General features: G+C 38.4%; 1 protein-coding gene across 1 annotated transcript in view; it reads left to right on the plus strand.

The window, feature by feature from the left end:
• Positions 1–9,577, plus strand: part of Pcdh7 (protocadherin 7) — a 10,238-nt gene extending 661 nt beyond the window's left edge. The window contains exons 2-3 of the mRNA XM_013008901.1: positions 15–2,535; positions 8,479–9,577. Of these exons, the coding sequence (XP_012864355.1) occupies positions 15–2,535; positions 8,479–8,514 (2,557 nt within the window). The 3' untranslated portion in view covers positions 8,515–9,577. The remainder of the gene's footprint in view (positions 1–14; positions 2,536–8,478) is intronic.
• The last annotated feature ends 13,476 nt before the right edge of the window (positions 9,578–23,053 follow it).

Genomic DNA, 23,053 nt, shown 5'->3' on the forward strand with positions numbered 1-23,053 from the left:
GGCGGCCCGGGCAGCTCCAAGCGGCGGCCCCCCGATGCTTCCGAGGGCGGCGGCGGCGATGGGGCCACCCCCGGCGGGCGCAGCAGCGTGTTCGAGCTGCAGGTGGCCGACACCCCGGACGGCGAGAAACAACCCCAGCTGATCGTGAAGGGCGCCTTGGACCGCGAGCAGCGGGATTCCTATGAGCTGACCCTCCGGGTGCGGGATGGCGGAGACCCTCCCCGCTCCTCGCAGGCCATCCTGCGGGTGCTCATCACCGATGTGAACGACAACAGCCCCCGCTTCGAAAAGAGCGTGTACGAGGCCGACCTGGCCGAGAACAGCGCCCCGGGCACCCCCATCCTGCAGTTGCGCGCGGCCGACCTGGACGTGGGGGTCAACGGGCAGATCGAGTACGTGTTCGGGGCGGCCACCGAGTCGGTGCGGAGACTGCTGCGCCTCGACGAGACCTCGGGCTGGCTCAGCGTCTTGCACCGGATCGACCGCGAGGAGGTGAACCAGCTGCGCTTCACCGTCATGGCCCGCGATCGGGGCCAGCCCCCCAAGACCGACAAAGCCACGGTGGTCCTCAACATCAAAGACGAGAACGACAACGTGCCGTCGATTGAGATCCGCAAGATCGGCCGCATCCCCCTGAAGGACGGGGTGGCCAACGTGGCGGAGGACGTGCTGGTCGACACCCCCATCGCCTTGGTCCAGGTGTCGGACAGAGACCAGGGGGAGAACGGGGTCGTCACCTGCACCGTGGTGGGCGACGTGCCTTTCCAGCTGAAGCCAGCCAGCGACACAGAGGGCGACCAGAACAAGAAGAAGTACTTCCTGCACACGTCCGCCCCTCTGGACTACGAGACCACCCGCGAGTTCAACGTGGTCATCGTGGCGGTGGACTCGGGCAGCCCCAGTCTCTCCAGCAACAACTCCCTGGTTGTCAAGGTAGGCGACACCAACGACAACCCGCCGGTGTTCGGCCAGTCCGTGGTGGAGGTTTATTTCCCGGAGAACAACATCCCGGGGGAGAGGGTCGCCACGGTGCTGGCGACCGACGCGGACAGTGGGAAGAATGCCGAGGTCGCCTACTCCCTGGACTCGTCGGTGATGGGGACCTTTGCCATTGACCCCGATTCCGGGGACATCCTGGTCAACACGGTGCTCGACCGCGAGCAGAATGACAGGTACGAGTTTAAAGTGAACGCCAAAGACAAAGGCGTCCCCGTGCTGCAGGGCAGCACCACGGTCATCGTGCAGGTGGCTGACAAGAACGACAACGACCCCAAGTTCATGCAGGACGTCTTTACCTTTTACGTGAAAGAGAACTTACAACCCAACAGCCCCGTGGGCATGGTCACCGTGATGGATGCCGACAAGGGACGCAACGCGGAGATGAGCCTGTACATTGAGGAGAACAGCCACATTTTCTCCATTGAAAACGACACGGGGACCATTTACTCCACCATGTCTTTTGACCGGGAGCATCAGACCACATACACTTTCCGAGTCAAGGCTGTGGATGGGGGAGAGCCTCCCCGATCCGCCACCGCCACCGTCTCGCTGTTCGTGATGGATGAGAATGACAACGCGCCCACGGTCACCCTGCCCAGGAACGTTTCCTACACTGTCCTGCCACCTTCCAGCAATGTCAGGACAGTCGTCGCCACGGTGCTGGCCACGGACAGTGACGATGGCATTAATGCAGACCTGAACTACAGCATTGTGGGAGGGAATCCCTTCAAGCTGTTTGAGATTGATCCCACCAGTGGTGTGGTTTCCTTAGTGGGAAAACTCACCCAAAAGCACTATGGCTTGCACAGGTTGGTGGTGCAGGTGAACGACAGTGGGCAGCCTTCCCAGTCTACCACCACGCTGGTGCACGTGTTTGTTAATGAGAGTGTTTCTAACACAACTGTGATCGACTCCCAGATTGCCAGAAGTTTGCACACCCCTCTCACCCAGGACATAGCTGGTGACCCCAGCTATGAAATTAGCAAACAGAGACTCAGTATTGTCATTGGGGTGGTTGCTGGCATCATGACAGTGATTCTGATCATTTTAATTGTTGTGATGGCCAGGTACTGTAGGTCCAAAAATAAAAATGGCTATGAGGCTGGCAAAAAGGATCATGAAGACTTTTTTACACCCCAGCAGCACGACAAGTCTAAAAAGCCTAAAAAGGACAAGAAAAATAAGAAGTCAAAGCAGCCTCTCTACAGCAGCATTGTCACTGTAGAAGCTTCCAAGCCAAATGGACAGCGCTATGACAGTGTCAATGAGAAGCTGGCGGACAGCCCAAGCATGGGGCGATACCGATCTGTTAACGGTGGGCCTGGGAGCCCCGACCTGGCCAGGCATTACAAATCCAGTTCCCCATTGCCTACTGTCCAGCTTCATCCCCAGTCGCCAACTGCAGGCAAAAAACACCAGGCTGTACAAGATCTACCACCAGCCAACACATTTGTGGGAGCAGGAGACAACATTTCAATTGGATCAGATCACTGCTCTGAGTACAGCTGTCAAACCAATAACAAGTACAGCAAACAGGTAAGCTGCCTCCAACTACATTTCATCACCCCAGAGAGGGCTAATAACTCTGAGACAGGTCATCCTCTGTGTGCTCTGTGAAGTTTTGGTGGTTGTTTTGTTGTCGGTGGTGGTGTTTTTAATGATCTTGTTCAAAATTTTAATACAGGAGCCCAGTGTTAATTCATGCACCTTTAGTGTAGCAGAGGCCTGCAGTGAGAGGTAGGGACTATTGTAGTTTGCATGAGGTGGACTAAGCTTCTATAGTAGTATGCAGTGTAGGCAGTGTTCTGTACTCTTTGCACTTGAGTGTCCCAATTTATCCTCTGTTTTCTGCTTACAGAATAAATATGCACATAGTGTTTAGTTAGTTCTAAGTGGATAATTACATCCAGAGAGAAAATTTCTAGAGTTACTACTGGTGTCTATGCAAATTGGATGAACATAGAAGTTTTAGCGATGCTATACATAATGCAGGATTTCACAAATAAACAGATGCTGATTTATGCAAATGCAGTGCCAAGTCTGAGATATTGAAATACTAATTTGACAAAAAAATGGCAGTTTAAAAATATTTACTGATGTGAGAGTGTCATGCAAAACTTCACTCCATACTTTCAGAAAACAGACAGCTATAACAATTAGCTTTCTTTGCTAGTATTCATTCAGCATTTTGATTTTTCTGGTTCAGTGTTTAAAGGTTATAACGAAAACTAAGCTGTATAGGCCACATATTTAAGGCAAGCAATAAAAATGTTCATGATTGACATACGGTGTGCATGGCTATTTTGATATGCTTTGTGATATATTAAAAATATAAAGGTTATGTACATCATTTCACACAGGTATTTCATGATGTGGTATGGAAAAGGGAGTGTGTGTGTCTGTGTGTGTGTGTGTCTGTGTGTGTCTATATTGAGGGGACTTTCAACAATGTAAGATTTCCCCTTAATAGTTTATATGATGTGCAATACTCAGAAGTTCACTTGTTATGCCCACCAAAGTTTGACACACAGGAAATCAAACCTTTTGAAAAACTTCATGATCTATTGCTGGGGCAAACACTACTAATAAAACATCTCCTACCCTTTGTGCCTCTCAAGGAGCACATTTATAACTTGTCCAGTACCATCACCTGATTGTTTTTCTATGAAATATGCTTTGTATGTGGAATGTGTGGTCTGAGAAGGACTGAAGCAGAAGAAGAAAGTTTATAGTCTCATTCAAGAAAGATGTCATGCAAAAGATTCCTTAGAGTTTCCATCATTATTCCCACTAGTTTCCTGAGGAAGTATTTTCTGTGTGTAATAGTTTGCTGCAGCTATTTATGAAAGGAGAAAAAGATGCAATAGGATTCCATATCTAGTAACAAAAGCAATCTGAGAAAATACATGCTTAACTACATTGAGTGAAATTGCTGTTTGAAATAGGTTTTGATGTGTGTGAACTTGAATTATTTATTGAGTATAAGCCCAAATTTGACAGTGTGGAGAGTTTAATGTCTGTTGTATTGCTGTCGCTTACCTGGAGATGGAAGTAGATTTTTATTTTATATTTGGTGCTTTTTATCTGTTTGTAAACAAGGAAGGTTCAGCTAAAATATAGCACTTTTATAAGATGACTTATAAACATCCACAAATAGATACCTTAGAAATTTCCCTAGAGAATGGTAATATGTAACATGAATGAATGTTACACTCTTTTTAGATTTTTTATTTCCCTATGTCATGCTAACACTAATATAATTCTGTGACTAAAGGGAATTTTCATTCTAAAAAGTAAAAATCTTACATGCTTGAGTTAAATTGGCAAATTTATAGATATTTGATGCAAACACCTCCTATGTTTTCTGTTGTTACTTAAGCTTTGTTTGACTCATGCTATGTTCTATGCTGTTTTTGAATTTTAAAAACTGCCAATTTTATGACGTTTGGCATCCTATCTAAAAGACCAAGTGATAAGCTTAGGCATAAACTAATGTATGATATCAGCCTCTTAACTGATCTAAGTCCATATACCAACAAGAAAATAAAAGCCACAATGCAAATGGAATGAAGCACATGGTTTCCAAAGTGACTTTGGAAAACTTGTGTGCCATTAGCTATTCAAACCATGTATAAAGTTTTAACCACAAGTAAAGAGCTGACCTCCAATGAAATGAAGGCAGAGGAAACACATTCCCCTCAATGTAATTAGTAATAGTAATTGATACGCTTCATCTCCTCTTTATTGCTGTCAGGAGACAAGGGGTCCATTTACAAAGTTACATTCTGTTTAGACATCTGACATAACCCTTTCTGTTCTGATTTTTGTCAGCACCATAAGTAGGTGTTTTTCCACTATTATTCTTCAAGGGTATTATCTTCAATTGTTACATAACTAGCAGGCTATATTATTTTTTTCTGATTTACTCTTTTCATTAAAGATTAAATGCACAGGATTTTGTCTTGGAAAAAATGAAAGGAAAGCTTTGAAGATTGTGTTCTTTCAATTCTTCTGTAGGGAATGAGTTAAAAAATCTCAGCTTTTATTTGATATGAAGCCTTTGTTTTATTTAGAGACTTCCTGAATTGCTTCATTATAGTTCCTCATTTGTAATAAAATGAAGTAATATTTCTTATAGTGATTTTTATCTTCATGAGGATTAGTCTTTGTGAAGCCTCTACTCTTAGTTTTAATTGGTGATAATGGTTACACTCCAAGAAAGAAAGCCATTTTTTTTCTTTTTTAGAAATGAAACTTTGTAAATAATAGTTGGACTCCATTTCCCCTCCCCACTCCCTTTACTTATTAATTGACTTATTTATTGACTTACTTCTTCATTCATTCATGAATTCATCTCTTTTTGGTTTGTTTTCACAGGCCCTAAGGGCCATTCAAATTAAGCTGCTGGAGTTACTCTTTGGCAGGCAATAGATAAGTAGAACAGAGTTGCTGGAATTACTTCTGAAATTCACTCTTTAAAAACACTGATGTTGTAGCTCAGTTTTTCATAGTTCAGACTTGGAAGAAACTATTGCTCTCAACTTCCTAATATGTTCAGTTGAGCAAAATGTGGATCATTGGTTGCATGATTGAGTAGCTGTTTCCTTTTTATTTAGCTGCTCTTTTCACTGGCACACATGGTCTTGGTGGTTATGTTAGTTTTGTCTCCTAAAATCATGCCTTTGCTTTGGAAAATAAAGGAAAAGGAGTTCAAATACCCAGCATTTTACTCTATACTAAATAATGTTCATTTTTCTTTAAAAGATAACACAGTTGCAAAAACGTAATAGACAATATAAAAATATAGTTACCAATTTACCTATTAGTCTCCAATCACGTGGCGCTTACAATTGACATGCTGTTATGTAGATAATTCAGGGCCAGATAAAATTTTTTATTATATTTGGTAAATGGAAGGTAAGATAATTTGTTTTTTGGCAAGAATTTAGCTTGAATAAACATTCACTTTAAAAATCCATTTGTAGTTGATCCTGAAATACTCAAGAAAAAAACTCGTATTAGCTCCAGTGACGTTTTGCCTTTCCTAAAGAACTGCTGAATTACTCTGAATAATGCTCCCTTTAATTGATAAAATGACATTCAGTATATTGACTGTATACTTAGTGAACATTTTGACAAAACTTACTTTAAGTGCTTGGACTTTGGAAGCCAGTGGATGACTTGTCATCATTTTTATATTTGTAAGAAGTATGAAAATGGTATTTAAATGTATTTGCTGTCTGTCTGTCTGTATATATTTTAGTAGTCATGTATTTGTATAGCAGTGCCAGCCATGGCTTCCTGTTTTAATTTTAAAAGCTTAATGTGCAATATGGTTTTCAATAGTCATGAGGAATTTGTATATTATACTGAGGCTAAGACGTGATAGACTTTTTGGCCAGCCATCTTCCGCTGAGACACATCTCCTAACACAAAGTCAACTACCTGGATCTTTGTCAGAATAGAACAGGAAAGGTCATCCACTAATGACTCCATTTGTGATGGATATGCAAATTTAAAGTGAATCCCACCCACCCCCACAGGACAATGTAAAACCTTATCCCATACTTTTCCTGCATTAATTAGCCACTCAGACATAAGATCACAAAGCCAGTTTAAAGCTGTAAGTAAACAGTGCAGCACAAGAAGTACAGTAATATTCATTCCATTTAGCTCCTCCTGTCTCTGAGTCATGACATCCTGTGCATGTACACATAGGCAACACACACAAACACATATCCACGTATACCATCTATGGTGACAATACTTTCATGTCGTGATAGTCATACCATGGACCCTATCTGAATTCTCAGACTTCTACAGAGTAAAAACAACAAAACTATGACCAACTGCTTAATATTTATAAACAAACTAACTGGAGTTCCCAAAGTTTAGAATTAAAAGCCATTTTTCTCCTTTATAGGAGACTGCAGCCCAACATAAAAACGTATTTCGACTTGAATCACAAAGTGATTAGAGAGATAATGGACATTAGATTTGAAGTTCTGGGGTGCAGAGTGACTTGGTTTTCTGTTTGTTTGTTTGATTTGTTTTTGTGTTGTTTTGTTTTTCTACCTTGTTTTATCTGTAGGGAAAAAATCATTGGTTTGTAGCTTTTTGCAGTGTGTGTTTTGATAGTGACAGTAATCTATTTCCATTTACTTTTGTGTTTATACCTATGGATTTGTCTACAAATATAGTTCTCCCTACAGTAGAATATAGTTCTTCTTTAGGATCCGGTCCTTATGTGTAAGATCACATCAGAATTTATAACTCAACATGCAGAGTGTAGAAAGAAATGAGGAATCGCTTCCCTCACCTGCTTGTGAAAGGTTGCAGTTAATGGTATACACAAGTAATTTAGTGTAGTTGAGAAACATGGGTTCAACAAGCTCAGTGACATAATTTCTCATTTGATCAGAATATTTTGTATATTCTCAATTAAAGTGTATTTTAATAGGAGAGACTACAAATACTGTATACAATATACATGAAAGGTACATTCAACTCCAGCTCATCTTTTACCTTCTTTATCCATGTTGATAACCCCTTTTGGTTTCTAGGCTTCTTTGCCTTTCATAAACTGCGTTGTACATTTCATCTTAGAAGTGTTCCTAATATACAATGAACAGTAAAATTTCCCCTGATTTTGTTTCCTAGTAAAGTTTTAGAGGAAGTGACCTAGTGTTATATTTCAGTTGGATTACTTCCTTGATAGGCAGTTAACCAATCTCATGTATTTAGATCCCAAATTTATATGGCATAGTAATACCTACGGATTATACTTTGAATACTAACAGTAGTATGACAAAGTTATTGCTTGCCACAGCCATCCACACAATTAGACTTTTTGGCATTATTTTTAAAAGGCTGGGGAAAGAGTATAGGTTACTTGCAAAATGTAGTACTTGTTCATTCTTGTTTAAGGTATGCGTAGTTAGTTTCTAGACTATGACAAGTTACCTGATTCACTTATGTACTTTAAAGAATGGATTGTTCTGTATAAAGAGTGAGCTTTTCATCTCTTGCAGTTTTCAAAGTGCTTACACACTTCTAAGGTAGGGACCCTGTTATGGTACATGACACGGTGCTTAATTTAGCATTAATATTGTGGGAGAAATCACATTTCAAGAAGAATTGAGCTCAAACCACTAAAACTAATCTTAATGATCACTTCTGGTGAATTAATGTTGTAAGACAGAAGAAAGGTTAATTTTCAGGAATTTAGTGATGTTTGTATCGAATGCTAATGCTGTTTACCAACAAGGAAACCATTAAAGCTTCCAAACAGGATTGTGCAGACAAGTTTAACTTATTCAACCCTAAGCATATTTACTACATACAAATATGCAATTCACAAATAAATGTTCGTTCACAAACTTCTGTAGCGGGTTGACTAAGCATAGGGTTATTGGGGGAAATTTTTATTCATCACACCTTTTTTTTCACCTGCATAAATCTTTATTTTCCTTTTTTCAGATGCGTCTACATCCACACATTACCGTGTTTGGCTGAATTCCACTCTTATATGATGCTCATTTTGCACCATACTTTGATGAACTAGCTACCAGGAAACCTGCTGGAACCTGCCCTTGGCCGTGGGGTGTCAGCCAATCACTGTTTGTTACACTTGCTGTGCATTTTGTTTCCTTTCTCCTATCAGGGAAAATAGTGGGAAAATAAACCTACAGAAGAAACAGTATTAATTTAGAAATTTGCTACTCGTGGATGTCCCAGTCACTCAGAATTCCATCCTCAAAGGGATGGTTAGCACCTTTTAGACACGATAGTGAAATCGTTAGAGACAAATATACAAGTTTATTTTAGCAATAATTTTTAAGACTGGCTTTCTGTGAACAAAGGAAAAATTAAATCTTATACCTTTTTTGTCTTTAGTCCATTCAATAGAGACTTCAAATAAAATCTGAATTGATCAATATTTCCTGTGTCATGTAATCGAAGCTTTGCCAAGGCCAGTCAGCTAGTTCTGCCAAAGGAAACTATTGTGGTGTTTTCCCCATTATGTGTGTACACACATCTAAATGTTATCTTTTGTGTCCGTGTTTGTATTTACACATGTAATATGCAAAGACTTGGGGCAGTATTTATAAAAGTATTTTCTGCAATACAATTTTGAGAGTTTGGTTTTGTATTTATCAGAGACACTCACTACAATGGATTGATTTTTTTTCCTTAATCTTTTTTCTCTCTCCTTTTTTTTTTTTAAATTTTCAAGATGTTTATTTGTGTTTTTTTATGAATTCCTTTAAAACATGAACACATTTTCAGGTAGATTTGATGAGGAGGATCAGATGGCTTCCAGTTTTGTGGACTGCATTCATTGGAAGGTTGTTCTGTTTGGTGTCAGATAATATAAATGAAAGCAGTTTTAAAACTTCAGTATGTTCTTGAGACAATGAGTGACATGGTTTTAGTTGTATTAATGATCTAGGTACCCCCTCCATTTTCATGTTTGTGTATTTATGTGTCTGTTATGTCATGTGTGTTAATGTCCCTAAATTAATGCACTGTATGTAAAATATTATTTTATTAGATATTTACTATACCACCTCCACTATTAAAATTGTCTATAACTTTCAAAATATTAAGAATAAATTCTCAGTATTTTTTTCCTTCTTTGTGAATCATTGTCAATAATAGTAGCCCTTTTAGAAGCATAAGTAAAGGTTGCAAGAATATTGAAGTGCAAAGTGATGGGAAATACACTGTAAGCCATACAAATCCCTAACGTATACTTGAGCATTTTTATTCTATTAGCTGTTTATTTAATCTTGTGAAAGGGAAATTTTCTGAAGTATCATTGAGACTACAATGAAATTCCTGAGCAAAACATAATTACCTTCAACTTCTCATTTTCCTTTGAGCACAAGGACTGAAAGGCTTATAAAGAAGACCTGCCACTTTGTGCTCCTTGGAAATGCTTCTTTCCTCTCCCAAGTGGGAAACTTCTTTTGATATACTTAAGGCGTAAATCCAGTGTAAAACAAATGACATGAAGCCAAATGCTGGTGGCTCACGCCTGTAATCTGAGCTACTGAGGAGGCTGAGATCTGAGGATTGCAGTTAGAAGCCAGCCCAGGCAGCAAAGTCCCTGTGAGACTATTATCTCCAATTAACCATTCAAAAACCAGAAGTGGCACGGTGGTAAAGCACTAGTCTTGAGCAAAATAACTCAGGGACAGTGCCCAGGCTCTGAGTTCAAGCCCCATGACCAACAAAACAAAGCAAAACAAAACAAAAAAAAAAAAAGAAAAGAAAAATTACATCAACTAAAACAAAAAGTCAGTGTTAGAATGAACAAAGTCTGAAAGCCTGGATTCATTGACTTGAACCATGAATTCAGCCAATGCATAGAGTAAATATTCTAGACTTTACAAACTCAGGTGGCGACACAGTTTTGAATCATGAATCATTTTTATCAGGTCTCTATCACAAAGCGGAAGATGTGAATTAAAATTACAACATTCAGAGTAAGTAATATTTTGCACAATATTTGTTTCACGTAGGTTCTTGTCCATATGAATAACTGTATTCTTGGTTTTGATACCTGTGTAAAGAATGTTATGTTGTGGAAACAGTTGGAAGTATCCGAAAATTCTACTCTAGACTGGGGTGAGAAATTGTGACTATTATCTAGGATAATTAAAAAATATAATAAAACAAAAATATTATTAGGTCTACAAGGGTTGCAGTTTATTGTTCAATGAGGAAGCTTTAGCGGAGTGTGTGAAGAATTCACCAAGTCAGAAGAAACAGGGAAGCAAGAGAGGAAAGAGGCAGACATCATAGGCAGTGTCACCCTAATGGAGTTTGATAGGAATAGTGATTATAAGCACTAACATGTAGAGGGAATTGCTGCAGATGTTTGTTTTTGTTTTGTTTTGTTTTTTTGGTCAGTCATGGGGCTTGAACTCTGGGCCTGGGTGCTGTCCCTGAGCTCTTCAGCTTAAGGCGAATGCTCTACCACTTGAGCCACAGCGCCACTTCCTGTTTTCTGGTGGTTAATTGGAGATAAGAGTCTCATGGACTTTCCTGCCTGGGCTGGCTTTGAAAGGTGAATCTCAGCCTCCTGAGTAGCTAGGATTACAGGCCTGAACCACTGGTGCCTGGCTGATGCTTTGTTTTGTCATTTTAGTTCAGCTAGCTATTTTAAGTTGGAGTGGTTGGTTTCTAAAGGTGTTACAGAGGAGAGGTACATGTTTGTGTGCATGTTTATGTGCATGGGTGTATGTGTGTGTGTGTGTGTGTGTGCGTGTGCGTGTGCGTGTGTACACGTGTGTGCTTATAAACAGGACACAGGTAGAGTTCTGCTTTACTTAAGACAGTTTCTGTAAAACAAAGGAGCCTTCCAGACAGACAAAATGGAATCCTCTACAAAAGGATTTGGTTAGGCTACTTTGAGTTGGGGGTTTACACAGTTGAGTTGGGCCTATTATGTACTAGAAAGCTGAATCAGTGTGAGCAACAACATACTTAGAGAATCATTTAACATTGTAAAGGCCTTTTTTTTTTTTTTTTTAGAAATCTGTTACCATTCTACCTGCTTTCTTTTGTTTTGCTATTGGATTTTTAAATCCTTGAACATAGGCACTTAAGTTCTATGACCAGGTACTAACTCCCACTTTCCTCCCATTCCCCACCTCTCAATTGTTGTTAATCAACCGCAACCTCAGGTCTTTGTTTAGTCTCCTATGTAATTACTGAACTTAACCATTAAGGAGATGTCTGTGGACAGAGTAGGCTTAAAGCAAACCATCTATTGTCCTGTTTATTTTATCAGTTGTTTATTTTATTCTAAATTAAAACTTCACTACCGATGTAAGGGGGATTGTGACTACACTAAAGTTGACGAGTTTATTGGCTAGTTTATTTGGAAGACTTCAGTCATTAGAGAATTTTTTCTTTTGATACAGCTGATAGCTACACTGGTCTCCTTAGGTATGCAAAGACTAATCAGAGTCTTTGCCCTCGTGAAATTAAGGTTGAAGAGCAGCAATGGGATAGTTTATGTTTGCCTCCTGCCTTGTAAGTCTCAGAACAGTGATGCAAGTTTGGGTTCATTTGTCCCTCAGAACAAACTAGAAGAGTCATATTATTATGTAAGATGAAGGTGGCAAAGTGATGAGTGACTTTTCATAGCTCATGGAACTAGCTTTAAGAACTTCCTAACATCTACAGGAAAAAAAATAAACAACAGGATTTGAGAATATTGGAAGCATTTGAAATGTGTGTGTGTGTGTGTGTGTGTGTGTGTGTGTGTGTGTGTGTGTTCCTTTTGAATTTGGCTTTGGTTTTTGCACTTTGCTTTTCTTGGGACATTATCATTCTGTCATTTAGGCTGATCTTTCTGTCCCAGGCTGCTGAATTCACAGCCAACAGGTTTATGCTTGTGAAGAAAGTTTCTTTCCAGATTTCCCTAGGCCACATCTCCCCAAAAGACAGAATTCAAAAGGGAAGTTGTGTCATCAGAATGCAATACGTATTCCAACTTTTGTGGACAAATCTGCCAGAAAAAAAAATCCTAAAAAGAGGCTATGCCTTCAACTTTTTTTTTTCAAAAGTCATAAAATGTCCTAAAAATATTGTGGGTATATTTTAGAGAGTTGAATTATTTTTTAAAGCCATAAAAATTAGGCAAATGTATAACCCTAACTAATTTTAATTTTGAAGTTATCTGAGGAAGGAGTCAGAGATGCTTGAAGAGCTTTTGGGAGTCAGTCGTTCTACAGTTTAATCTTGGTCTCTCTGGGGATAATTTTTAGCTGTAATTTTGCATCAGACTTTCCTTTGATGTGAGCAAAATTTTAACACATTCAATTTGTAGAGAAAAAAGTACTGATTTGCTCTATCTGTATTGCATAGTACAAGGTCTCTTGGGTAGAGATAAAATGAGTAGAACAATACTCCTAAACTTTATAGATAATACAAAAATGCAGATGATAAAGGGATTCTTGAAGCTCAGAAGGATTACCACTAGTATTGTCCATCAGTGTGTTGCTAGTATCTAGACCAAGCCCTACTCATAGGAAACAGTCAGACGTATTGGTTGAACAAATGAAATGAGGGTGTATTGGGCTTTGGTGCTTAGGTAGCCTGTAAACCTATTTAAGTTTCATCTGGATTATGTTAGAGCCACTGTATATCCCTCTCTGGGGCCATCCTGTTCTTTTCTCTTGCTAGGTAGGTTTCTGTTTGTTGAGAGGCTCCTCTACTGATTGGGCTGGAGTCTGCAAGAAGCATGTCTTCAGTCTGTCTTCAGTACCAAATGAGCAATGTTCTTATTCCCCTTCCTTCCTCCCTGCTGAGGTTAGGAACACCAACTTCTGACATAGTTAGAGGGGAGATGATGAAGAACCATGCAAACATATGGATTGTCAGTATTTTTCCAGAGATTCTTATGTGAGGAAAAAATAGATACATATACGCCCAAACACAAGCAAGAATCTCTGTATCTGTCAATTTATATATTCCTGCAGATATTATTCATTCGCTGTGCCAACTCATGCTCACTGATAAAAGTTTTTATTTTCATTCAGCCCCATGGCAAGCAGTCATTTTTAAAGGCAAACCTCTGGCATATCCGTAAGGAGCAAAAATAAGGTATGCTTGGTTTACTAAGGAAAGAGGAGCTATCTCCCCACTTAAAAGAAATGGCCAGTGAGGATTAAGCTAAAGATGTTTTACTAGGAAAAGTCACTCCCAAGAACCTGGCCTATCTTAGCAGCTCCACCTAATAAACTTTAGTGCACCTAGGTGTGAATTGCTTTCAGCAAATCCTGAATGTTATTAACATTCCAAAGTCAATAATCCTTAAGAAATGGAAATAGCGAAAGGGAGGGAAGCCTTCTGGGGCTAACCGAAATGTCTGCTCAGTTAAAGCACCCAGGGTCTCTAACTCCAAAGGAGAGTGGGGCCAAAGGGGAAAAATTTAAATGTGGGACACAAAGGCCTATGAATTTTATATGCAGGCCCTGGAAGAAATCATTAAATGTCTGGGCTTTGATGTGATTCTAAGATTAGAGGAGATATGAAGTAATCTTTCCATTTAGATACATTATTTTATGTTGATTTGGTTTTTATTTCTGTCTAAAATATTCACTTCAAATTCATTGTCTCAATTTTCTGCACCTGGGCTTATGGGAGAAAAAGAACAAGAGAAAGGTATAAAGAGAAAGAACAGAAGTTTCATGGCAGGATAAACACTTTGTCTTTTATTATTAGACTGGTGTAATAAATATACTATGGCAACATTATCATCCAGTTAATTGCTATCATAGTTTTGAGTTGAGACTTAATACCTTTTATTTTCACTATTGGGATCTTCAGAAGAACTTGACAAAAACCAGTGTATTCTTTACTACTGACTGCATTTAAAGGAGGCTCCAACTCTATTATGGTTGAGTGGAGGAGATATTTCAAGATATAAAATGTGTTTCACTTTATTGGCCCTAATATCTCAGTAAACTAATAAAGAAGCAAAGGAATGGTATCTGTTTTTAATAAAGAATATTGTGGTACTTCATAATACGGCACAACCTATTTTAAACAAATATACTAGCTACATGATTTCACTGTGTATAAATAATACAATAAATACTGATTTTCTTACCCCATCCTAAGAAAATACATTGTACAGTAGTGCTGTTCTACATTAATTCTACATTAATACTATAAAGCCTTTGACTCTCTTCCCTCCCTTTCCCTCCTCTCTCCTCTTTTCCCCTTTTCCTTCTCTTTAGGTCCCCTTCTCCAGTTCTCTACTCCTGCTCTCCTCCCTCCCTTCCTTCCCTGTTGTCTTTCCAGCTGTTCTCAGCATTATAAACTCAGGAAGGGACTCAAGTGTTGTAATGCTCCACCATAGAAATCCCACAGACCTGATTTTTTTTTAATTTAAGATTTTAGTTTCTTTCTCAATTTTGATAGGAACTGGGACTAAGGAATTCAGAATAGGAGATTAAGTTACAAAAGTTCTATCCTCAAGCCCCCAAAATCTTAAGTTGTACTTATAGGTCCACCCCCTAATAAGTTTCTATATATACAAAAGAAAAAAAAGGCATGAAAATTTGAGCTGGATATGACAAAATGCAAAACTAGAGGCTGTAACTGATTGGCCCAAGTGACTTCCTACAAGGGCTTCAATGCTGAAACTTCAGTAAGATCCCTGGCTGTGACTGCATTACAAAGTTGATATGGTTGGGGGGACAGGGGGAGGGGCAGGGTGGAGCCAAAAGAAACTATTTGGGACTTTTCAAAGTACTTTCATAACTGGAAATGGTATTGCTAGTTTTCCATGAAATTTTCTCAGCTATTCTAAAGTTATCTTTTTAGTTGGGGGTATTTGTTTGTAAACTATATTTCCTATTAAAATGCTTTTTAAAAGTGGCCTCGTCATCTATTTGAACCTCTCTTAGTCTGTTGTGGGTCAAATTCAAAGGTCCACAGATGCTGTATCAAGGGGTAGGCATGGGAGGCCCACACATGCGACAATGGACACTGACTAGTCTTAAGAAAGACATTAGTGCCATTACCTTTCCTTGGTGAAGGAGTAATAGTGGTTTATGGCTACAAAGCAGGTAGCTTAGAAAGCTTATAATAGCATGGTAGCATCCTTTCTGACACTTTTTAAAAGGCCATTTTTGTTGTTGTTGCTATTGTTAGTCATGGGGCTTGAACTCATGGCCTGAGTGCTGTCCCTAATCTCCTTAGCTCAAGGTGAGCGCTCTACCACTTGAGCCACAGTGCCACTTCTGGTTTTCTGGTGGTTAATTGGAGAGTTGCAGTGTGTTCCTGCCTGGGTTGGCTTTGAGTCATGATTCTCAGATCTAAGCCTACTGAGTAGCTAGGATTACAGGCTTGAGCTGCTAGCGCAGGCCAAACATAATTTTTTGAAGTCATGTCTTGCTGTCATGTAGTCTTTCCTAAGAAGTTCCTTTTGCTTACATCAGGATGGAAAAGTTACTGCTTTCATCTACTGAGCTTCTTCTCTGTGCTAACGACTTTGTTTTATTACAGCAGCGACTCCTTCATTATCCGTAGTGTTGCTGTCTTCAGGATGTCCATGTGGCAAAAGAAAGTGAATTAGACTCTTCTACTTCCTACTCTTTCCATATAAGACTCATGTAGCATTTTCTGAATAGCTGAGAACTTCTAGTAATACAGTAGTCCTGACATATAGATACATAGGTGTCTTCTGTCAGTCTGTCTACTTATCATCCTTATGTATGACTTTGTTCTAGTCCATAATATCTGTCATGCATTCTCAGCATGTTTTGTAGGGTATGTATTAATTAATAGATATTACATATATTAATAGAGAATCCGTATTGATTATTATAATTCATTCAGTGCTTTAAACAATGGAAACCAATTTGTTTTCCTTAGCTCTGGAAGCTAGACCAAGGTGCAAATTTGATTTCCAACGAGGACTTTCTTCTTGGTTCATAGGCAGTAGTCCTCTCTCTGTGTCCTCACATGGCCTTTACAATATGTTTGTGCAGAAAGAGAAAGTTCCGGTGCCCCTTTTCGTCTAAACACACTGGTCCTATCAGATTAGTGCCCTTACATTATGACTTCATTTAACTCTAAAGCCCTATCTCCAAGTACAGCCAGAGTGGAGATTAACACTTCAGTCAGTGTACTTGGGTGAGCACAATTTAATCCACGGTAGTCTATTCTTCATTTAAGCAAGGGCACATTGGACTTTGTCAATTTACTTAGTCTATTCATTGGTAAGAAGGAATATTTCCATTTTTTTTCCAGATAAGTTCTAAATGTGAATTTACAAATGTTGGAAGCCTGTTACACTTTCTATAGCATTTACTATTTGTTTGTTGAGTGCTTGGTTGGTATGTCTTTAACTCCAGGCCCAGGCTGGAGTTGAAGCTTACTGAAGCTTCAGTAAGACCCCTGGATGTGAGTTGAGCTTCTTTTTGCTCCAGCCTATCACTCTATACTTTGAGCCATAGCCATGGCTCAAAAACTATAGCTTTTGAGAAAAATATAGGAAACTATATGTATGTATGCATGAACATAAAATTTTATAATACATTTTTAGTTTATTACACCTGACATTTTGTACATATCACTGAACCTTTTCTTTGATTTGTAACTGTTATGGAAATTTGTAATATTAAGTAATATCTTAATTAGTCAGTTTTGCTAACCAGTAAAAGCATGTAGGCATATAAATACAGAATATGTATGTGCATAAACAGTCCAAAATTGTTCCACCAATGCAGGACAATATTCTGCTGTAGTCTTAAACAGCTAATATGTTTCAACATTAAAAATCCAAATGAGAAGATGTAGGAATGAAACAGAGAGGGAGTCAGTTGCAACACAAATGTAGAATTAATAATTCCTTCTTTCTGTAAGGACAGGCACTGGGGTTTTACACACAATAGTGTAATTGAGTGGACAGAAATCTAGTGAGTGGTTTTCTCATGGCAAATGGGAAAATCGCGGACTAGAACCAACACCTGTACTGGTGTGAGTGACTTCTCACTAATTATTGTTATGCATGGTTGCACTTAATATTTCATCAGGTGGTAAATCTAGGACTGTGCCTTCTAATTTTCTTAATAAAACTAATTCGATTGATAGAATAGATAACAAATAACCTGGAACTCTGTATGTGTCCAATATAAAGAGTACAATAAGATTATAGGGAGCAGTACAGGACACACTTACTCATCAAAGTCTAGAAGTGGAACTTTCTCCATTTGGTCCTTTGGACAACAAGGCCTTCAACGCATTTTGGTCAGTATCTCCAGGTGATGAAATGGCTGAACAGACTTTTCCTTAGAAGTATCTTTCAAAGTTTCCAAGTCTGATTTTACACTGTCGAACATAGGGGTCAACTTCAGATACAAAGAAGGTGTCTCCTGAGGGCATTAGAAAAAGTGATAGTCCTATACAGAAAATGTTCAGGTCAAGAACATGAACATTTACTTCGTTACATAAGCTTGTCTTTTTCTGTCAAGTTTTATTATTATTTTTGTTGTTGTTGGACATGGGGCTTGAACTTGGGGCCTGGGCCCCCTCCCTGAGCTCTTTTGCTCAAGACTAGTGCATTAAGCACTACTGCCACGAGCAATAATGCTACAGTATCACTTCTGGTTTTCTGGTGGTCAATTGGAGTCTCAGCCTCCTGAGTAGCTAGAATTATAGGCATGAGCCATCGACCTGCAGCTTCAAATTCTTATTTTTTATGTGTTTATGTATATTCATAGCAACATATACACTGCCTCTGTGTGTGTGTGTAAAAATACATGTAGACAGCTATAATATAGTTAGCATTTCAAAAAGCAAATACTTGAGTTCTATAGGCCAGTTTATTCAAAGCCATGTTAGAAATACAGGTAGAATAGCAATAACAGAAATAGACAAAAATGTGTTCTAAGTTTTCATTTCATTGGGACAAATGTAAGTGATAATAGTTAAGCTTATATTGAATACTTTAATTTGGGCACTGATCATCTTATTGTACATAAATCAGCTCATTAAACAGGCATGACCACCATGAGGTGGCGAGGACCACTGCCTTAAATGGGGAAAGTGTTGAGTAATGGAGTTAAGTAATTTCTCATAGCCTTGAAATTTGTAAGATGTTCAGTACCCACTATCAAGCTGCGGAGACCATGTGCTCAGCTACCGTGCCTAAGTGCTGTCTGTATTAATTCCAACCAGTTCTGTCATGATACGTGTAGATTTGCTTGCTCCTCTGGAAGCCTTAAGAGATACTTCAGCTGTGCTGTTTTAACAACTCTTACAATTTTGTATCTTTTTTATTCTCTTTTTCATTCAATATTCACATACTATGTCATGTACATTATTAACTCAAGAAGAAAATAATCTAATTTTTTGTGATGTATGTTATTAAAAATAGTATCCTTTATGTGGAGAATTATATTTTGCACAGATTTTTTGTTTGTTGGTTTTCTTTTCTTTTTTGGTGCCAGTGCTGGAGCTTGAATTCACGGCCTAGATGCTGTCCCTGACCTTTTTTGTTCAAGGCTAGTGCCACATGAGCCACAGCCCCACTTCCAGCATTTAGTGCTCACATAGAGTTAAGAAATTCATAACTTTTGTCCCTAGGCTGGCTTTGAATCATGATCCTCAGGTCTTAGCCTACTGAGAAGCTAGGATTACACAGGTGTGACACACTCGTGTACTACTTAAACAGATATTTTTAAGCTGCTATACTTTATCTTTTACAAAAAAGAAAAAATACTTTTTTTCTCTTGAGTTTGATATATATTTTCATCATTCAAAGAATGTGAAATAAAGTAAATCTCTTTAAAAGCTTTCACTAACTTATTTTTGTTTTCTTGGAATTGTGTTCATCTTTGAACATTAAATTAGAATATGGCCTACACTAATCTCTCTGATCTGCAGGGGAAATATTCTAAAATTCCTACTAGATCCTTGAAATTGCAAATGGTACCAAATCATCTATATACTGTGTATTGTCCTCACACATATTATTATGGTTTGGATATGAAGTGTTCCCAGAAAAGGCTCATTTGTTGTAAGTGTTGTTACTCAGTGTGTTCAAGAGGTGACTGGATCATGAAGTTTTAACCTTATTTAACTGTATTATATATTAGTGAGAGGCGTGGCAACGAGGAGGAAGGGCCTAGCTGGAGGAAGTAGATCACTGGAAGAGTGTCCTGGAATACATCTCAGCCTCAAGCCTCTTCCTCTCTTCCTTCCTTTTGTCTCTTGTGCACCATGAGCTGAGCTACTCTTTCCTCCTTCATGCTTCCTACCATGGTACTTGGCCTCACAATGGGCCCAGAAAGAACAGAATCCCCAAGGACTCAAATCACTGAATCCATGAGCCCAAATAAATAGTTTCTCACTGCAATTGTTTTCTCAAGTTTGTTGTAAAGGTGTGAACAGTGCCTAACACACATACATTCCTATGAGAGACAATAATTTAGAGTGAGGCATAGACAGATTGACGACAGCTCATCATACCACAGAACAATCATAGCTATGTATTATAATAGAAGTTGTTTAAAATGCAGGAACTGTTTATTTTGAGGGATTGCATATATATTGCTTCAAGAGTGTTAGGGAACCTATGCATAAGTGGAACTATTGGATTTTGTACATTGTCTCTAGATGCTTGTAATATGAATTGATCTGAATAATTATTTATTTTTTTTAGCAAGATAATGACTGAATCAAATTTCCGAGGCTATTTTTCTTCAGTCCTTTTAAACATTTACATAATAGATGATCAAATATTATATTGTTTTAAACATGTATATTATATTCATAATAGATGATCAAACAACTGATTGTTAAACAATGACAGATAATTAAAATTTTGGCCCCTATTGCAGTTATTTTTCAATAACAAATTAAGAAATAATGGACTGGACTGATAAGAAGCTCATATAGTTTCCAGATCTCTCAGATTTTTGCAGGGCATACTACACCACCTATTTATCATTCTACAAAACCAACCCTCAACTTAAAAGCAGCCAATTTAAAAGCACCAAAGTCTGGAAACTGATCAGTATTTGTTATTAGCCTTTAGCTATGGGGTTCATGAATATGTTCTGTGTTGATTAAATCAGTAGAATGTAAACAAATTAGGGACCAGAACAAAGTTTGAGTGGGGAAACTTGTTCAATTTTGTGTCTGAAAGTGGACCTTTACTTATAAAGCTATGAACTTCAGTAAAGATACCAGCACACATTCAGAGAGGATGGAAAGAAGTGAATGACATTTTAAGTACTTTATGGAATCTATTATTCACTCTATATTATTATTGCTCTTCACAGTGTTTCTCAGATGCACCTTGAGTTCTGTGTGTGTGTGTGTGAATTGTTTTCAGTCCTCAGCAATAAATGGTATGAACACTCCCCTTACACAGTGGGCAGCTAATATAAGTGTGTCATTATGAATTCTTGAGAAATCATAGCTATTACTCTTGATTTTTCTCTTGAGAAGTCAAACAATTATCACTGGAGCACATGGCAGGGTCTCCTAAGGGCAAAACTAGCATGCCACTGTTGTTTAGCTTGAAAACTTAGTTTTGTGGTTTGCTTCTGACTTCAAATATGAACGATACTATTGTTTGCTAATCATTAGATGGAGGCCATTCTGTGTCACCTTGCAGGTAGTAAGATCGTGTCTGCATTTTGGGAAGGAAAATCAGACTTAGTTTGAATAGGAATAAAAACGAACCTTAGATTACTGTCGTAATTTCTAAGTACCTATGTCTCTATACATTATTCCATATGTATCACAAGTGTTCAGTTGTTTATTTCAAGGAAACAGAGACTCCATGCAAAGAAAATTAGAATAATTTGTGTAAAGCTTAAATAAAAGAGATCTAGAAACATTTCTAGTTCTTAATTATTGTGTTGTACAGACTCCCTGTTCTAACTTGTGTTCAGTGTTGGCTACTGTGGTGCTTTAAAACATATTATTGTTTTGTTTCAATGTCTAGCATTAATAATAACGGAAAGCACTGCCTCTTGAACTGAGACTTTTGTTTTTGATGTCACTAACTATTATAAAGAAATGATTCATTACAATGTTTTGTTTAAGAAGAAACAGAAGCTGGGAGCTGGTTGGCTTACACCTGTAATCCTAGCTATTCAAGAGACTGAGATCTGAGGATTGCAGTTTGAAGCCTGTCTGGGCAAAAGAGTCCATGAGACTCTTATCTTCAATTAACCACTAGAGAACCAGGAGTGGTGCTGTAGCTCAAAGTGGTAGAGTCTAGCCCTGAGTTAAAAAGCCCAGTCAGGGACAGAGCTCTGAGTTCAAGCCCATGACTGACAGAAAACAAACACAAAACCTGAAATACAGAAAGATCCTGGTTTCTAATACTGAACACTATGTGTTTGTTTTAGTGGGTACAATCCTGGCTGGAAAGCAGATTCAGATTCTTCAAGATTATTCCTAATATCTGATGTTTAAGAAACCACTAATCTTGTCTCTATATCTTTTCTCGTACTAATTCATCTAATATTATATGGAAAGTGTAAGAAACTATGAATGCCTTTGGATGTTGAGTAATATGATTCCTTCAGGAGGATAGGGGAAAGTTAAATAAAAATAAAGCCAAGTTGCCTAAAGCCATACCAAAGTATTACACTAGAAAAATTACATATTTTTAAAAAATAATGTTTATTGAGATTAGGTGATTACATAAGTTTCACAGTATTATGGAAGAATAATACAAACACATTTTAAGGCAAATTGTCATTATCATGGTCTATAAAGTTTGTGAATTCTACGAGCTGTGACAATACAGCTATTTCTTCCCCATCAGGTGATATTTACATTTCTTTCCTTTTGCTTAGTGTTAGCTGCTCCCTCTTTCTCCCTCATTTCCTCCCTCCCATCTCTGCCCTTGAGTTGATTAGTTCATTTTCATCAATGTCCAGTGCAGCTGATGGGCCCCTCTGTTGTATGTTTTCCCCTTTCCCTCTGATTCTATGTCCTCTTCCTAGCTTCCCTTAGATGTGCACACACATACACACACACACACACACATATCATATCTGTGGTCAAGAACATGGAGTCATTTAGCAATGGTATGACAAAAGGAGAAAAATTACATATTTTATAAAGAATATCTTGTTACTAAAAATAGAGTTACCACATTTTTTGCTAGCACTCATCTGTGAAAGAAAATTGAAGGCATTATTTTATCACTCTGGGAAAATGCTGAAATGTCTTGTTGAAGAAAGGAGAAAAAATATGCTTCAGAACTAGAAAGGAAAGTCTCAATTTGCAAAAGGGGGGAAAATCAAGGATTTTGCTCCAGGATCCAAAAAAAAAAGTTTGGCATATGTCTTTTTTATTTTTATATCACTTAAACTGGTTTCTTGCTGGGCTTTATATTGAATAATTGAAAAAAAATTGGGTAGGGGAGGGACTTTTTCATCAAAGGCAAAAGGATAGTAAGAAATAAAAGTGCTAAGGGAATATAGATAGAGAGTTGTATCTTTCTACACTTTCATGATTGCCTACATTTCCTCCTAACTTATACTTGAAAAGCTCT

The sequence above is a fragment of the Dipodomys ordii genome, unplaced genomic scaffold (assembly GCF_000151885.1).
Source record: "Dipodomys ordii isolate 6190 unplaced genomic scaffold, Dord_2.0 Scaffold8, whole genome shotgun sequence".
In the NCBI taxonomy this organism is placed as follows: Eukaryota; Metazoa; Chordata; class Mammalia; order Rodentia; family Heteromyidae; genus Dipodomys; species Dipodomys ordii.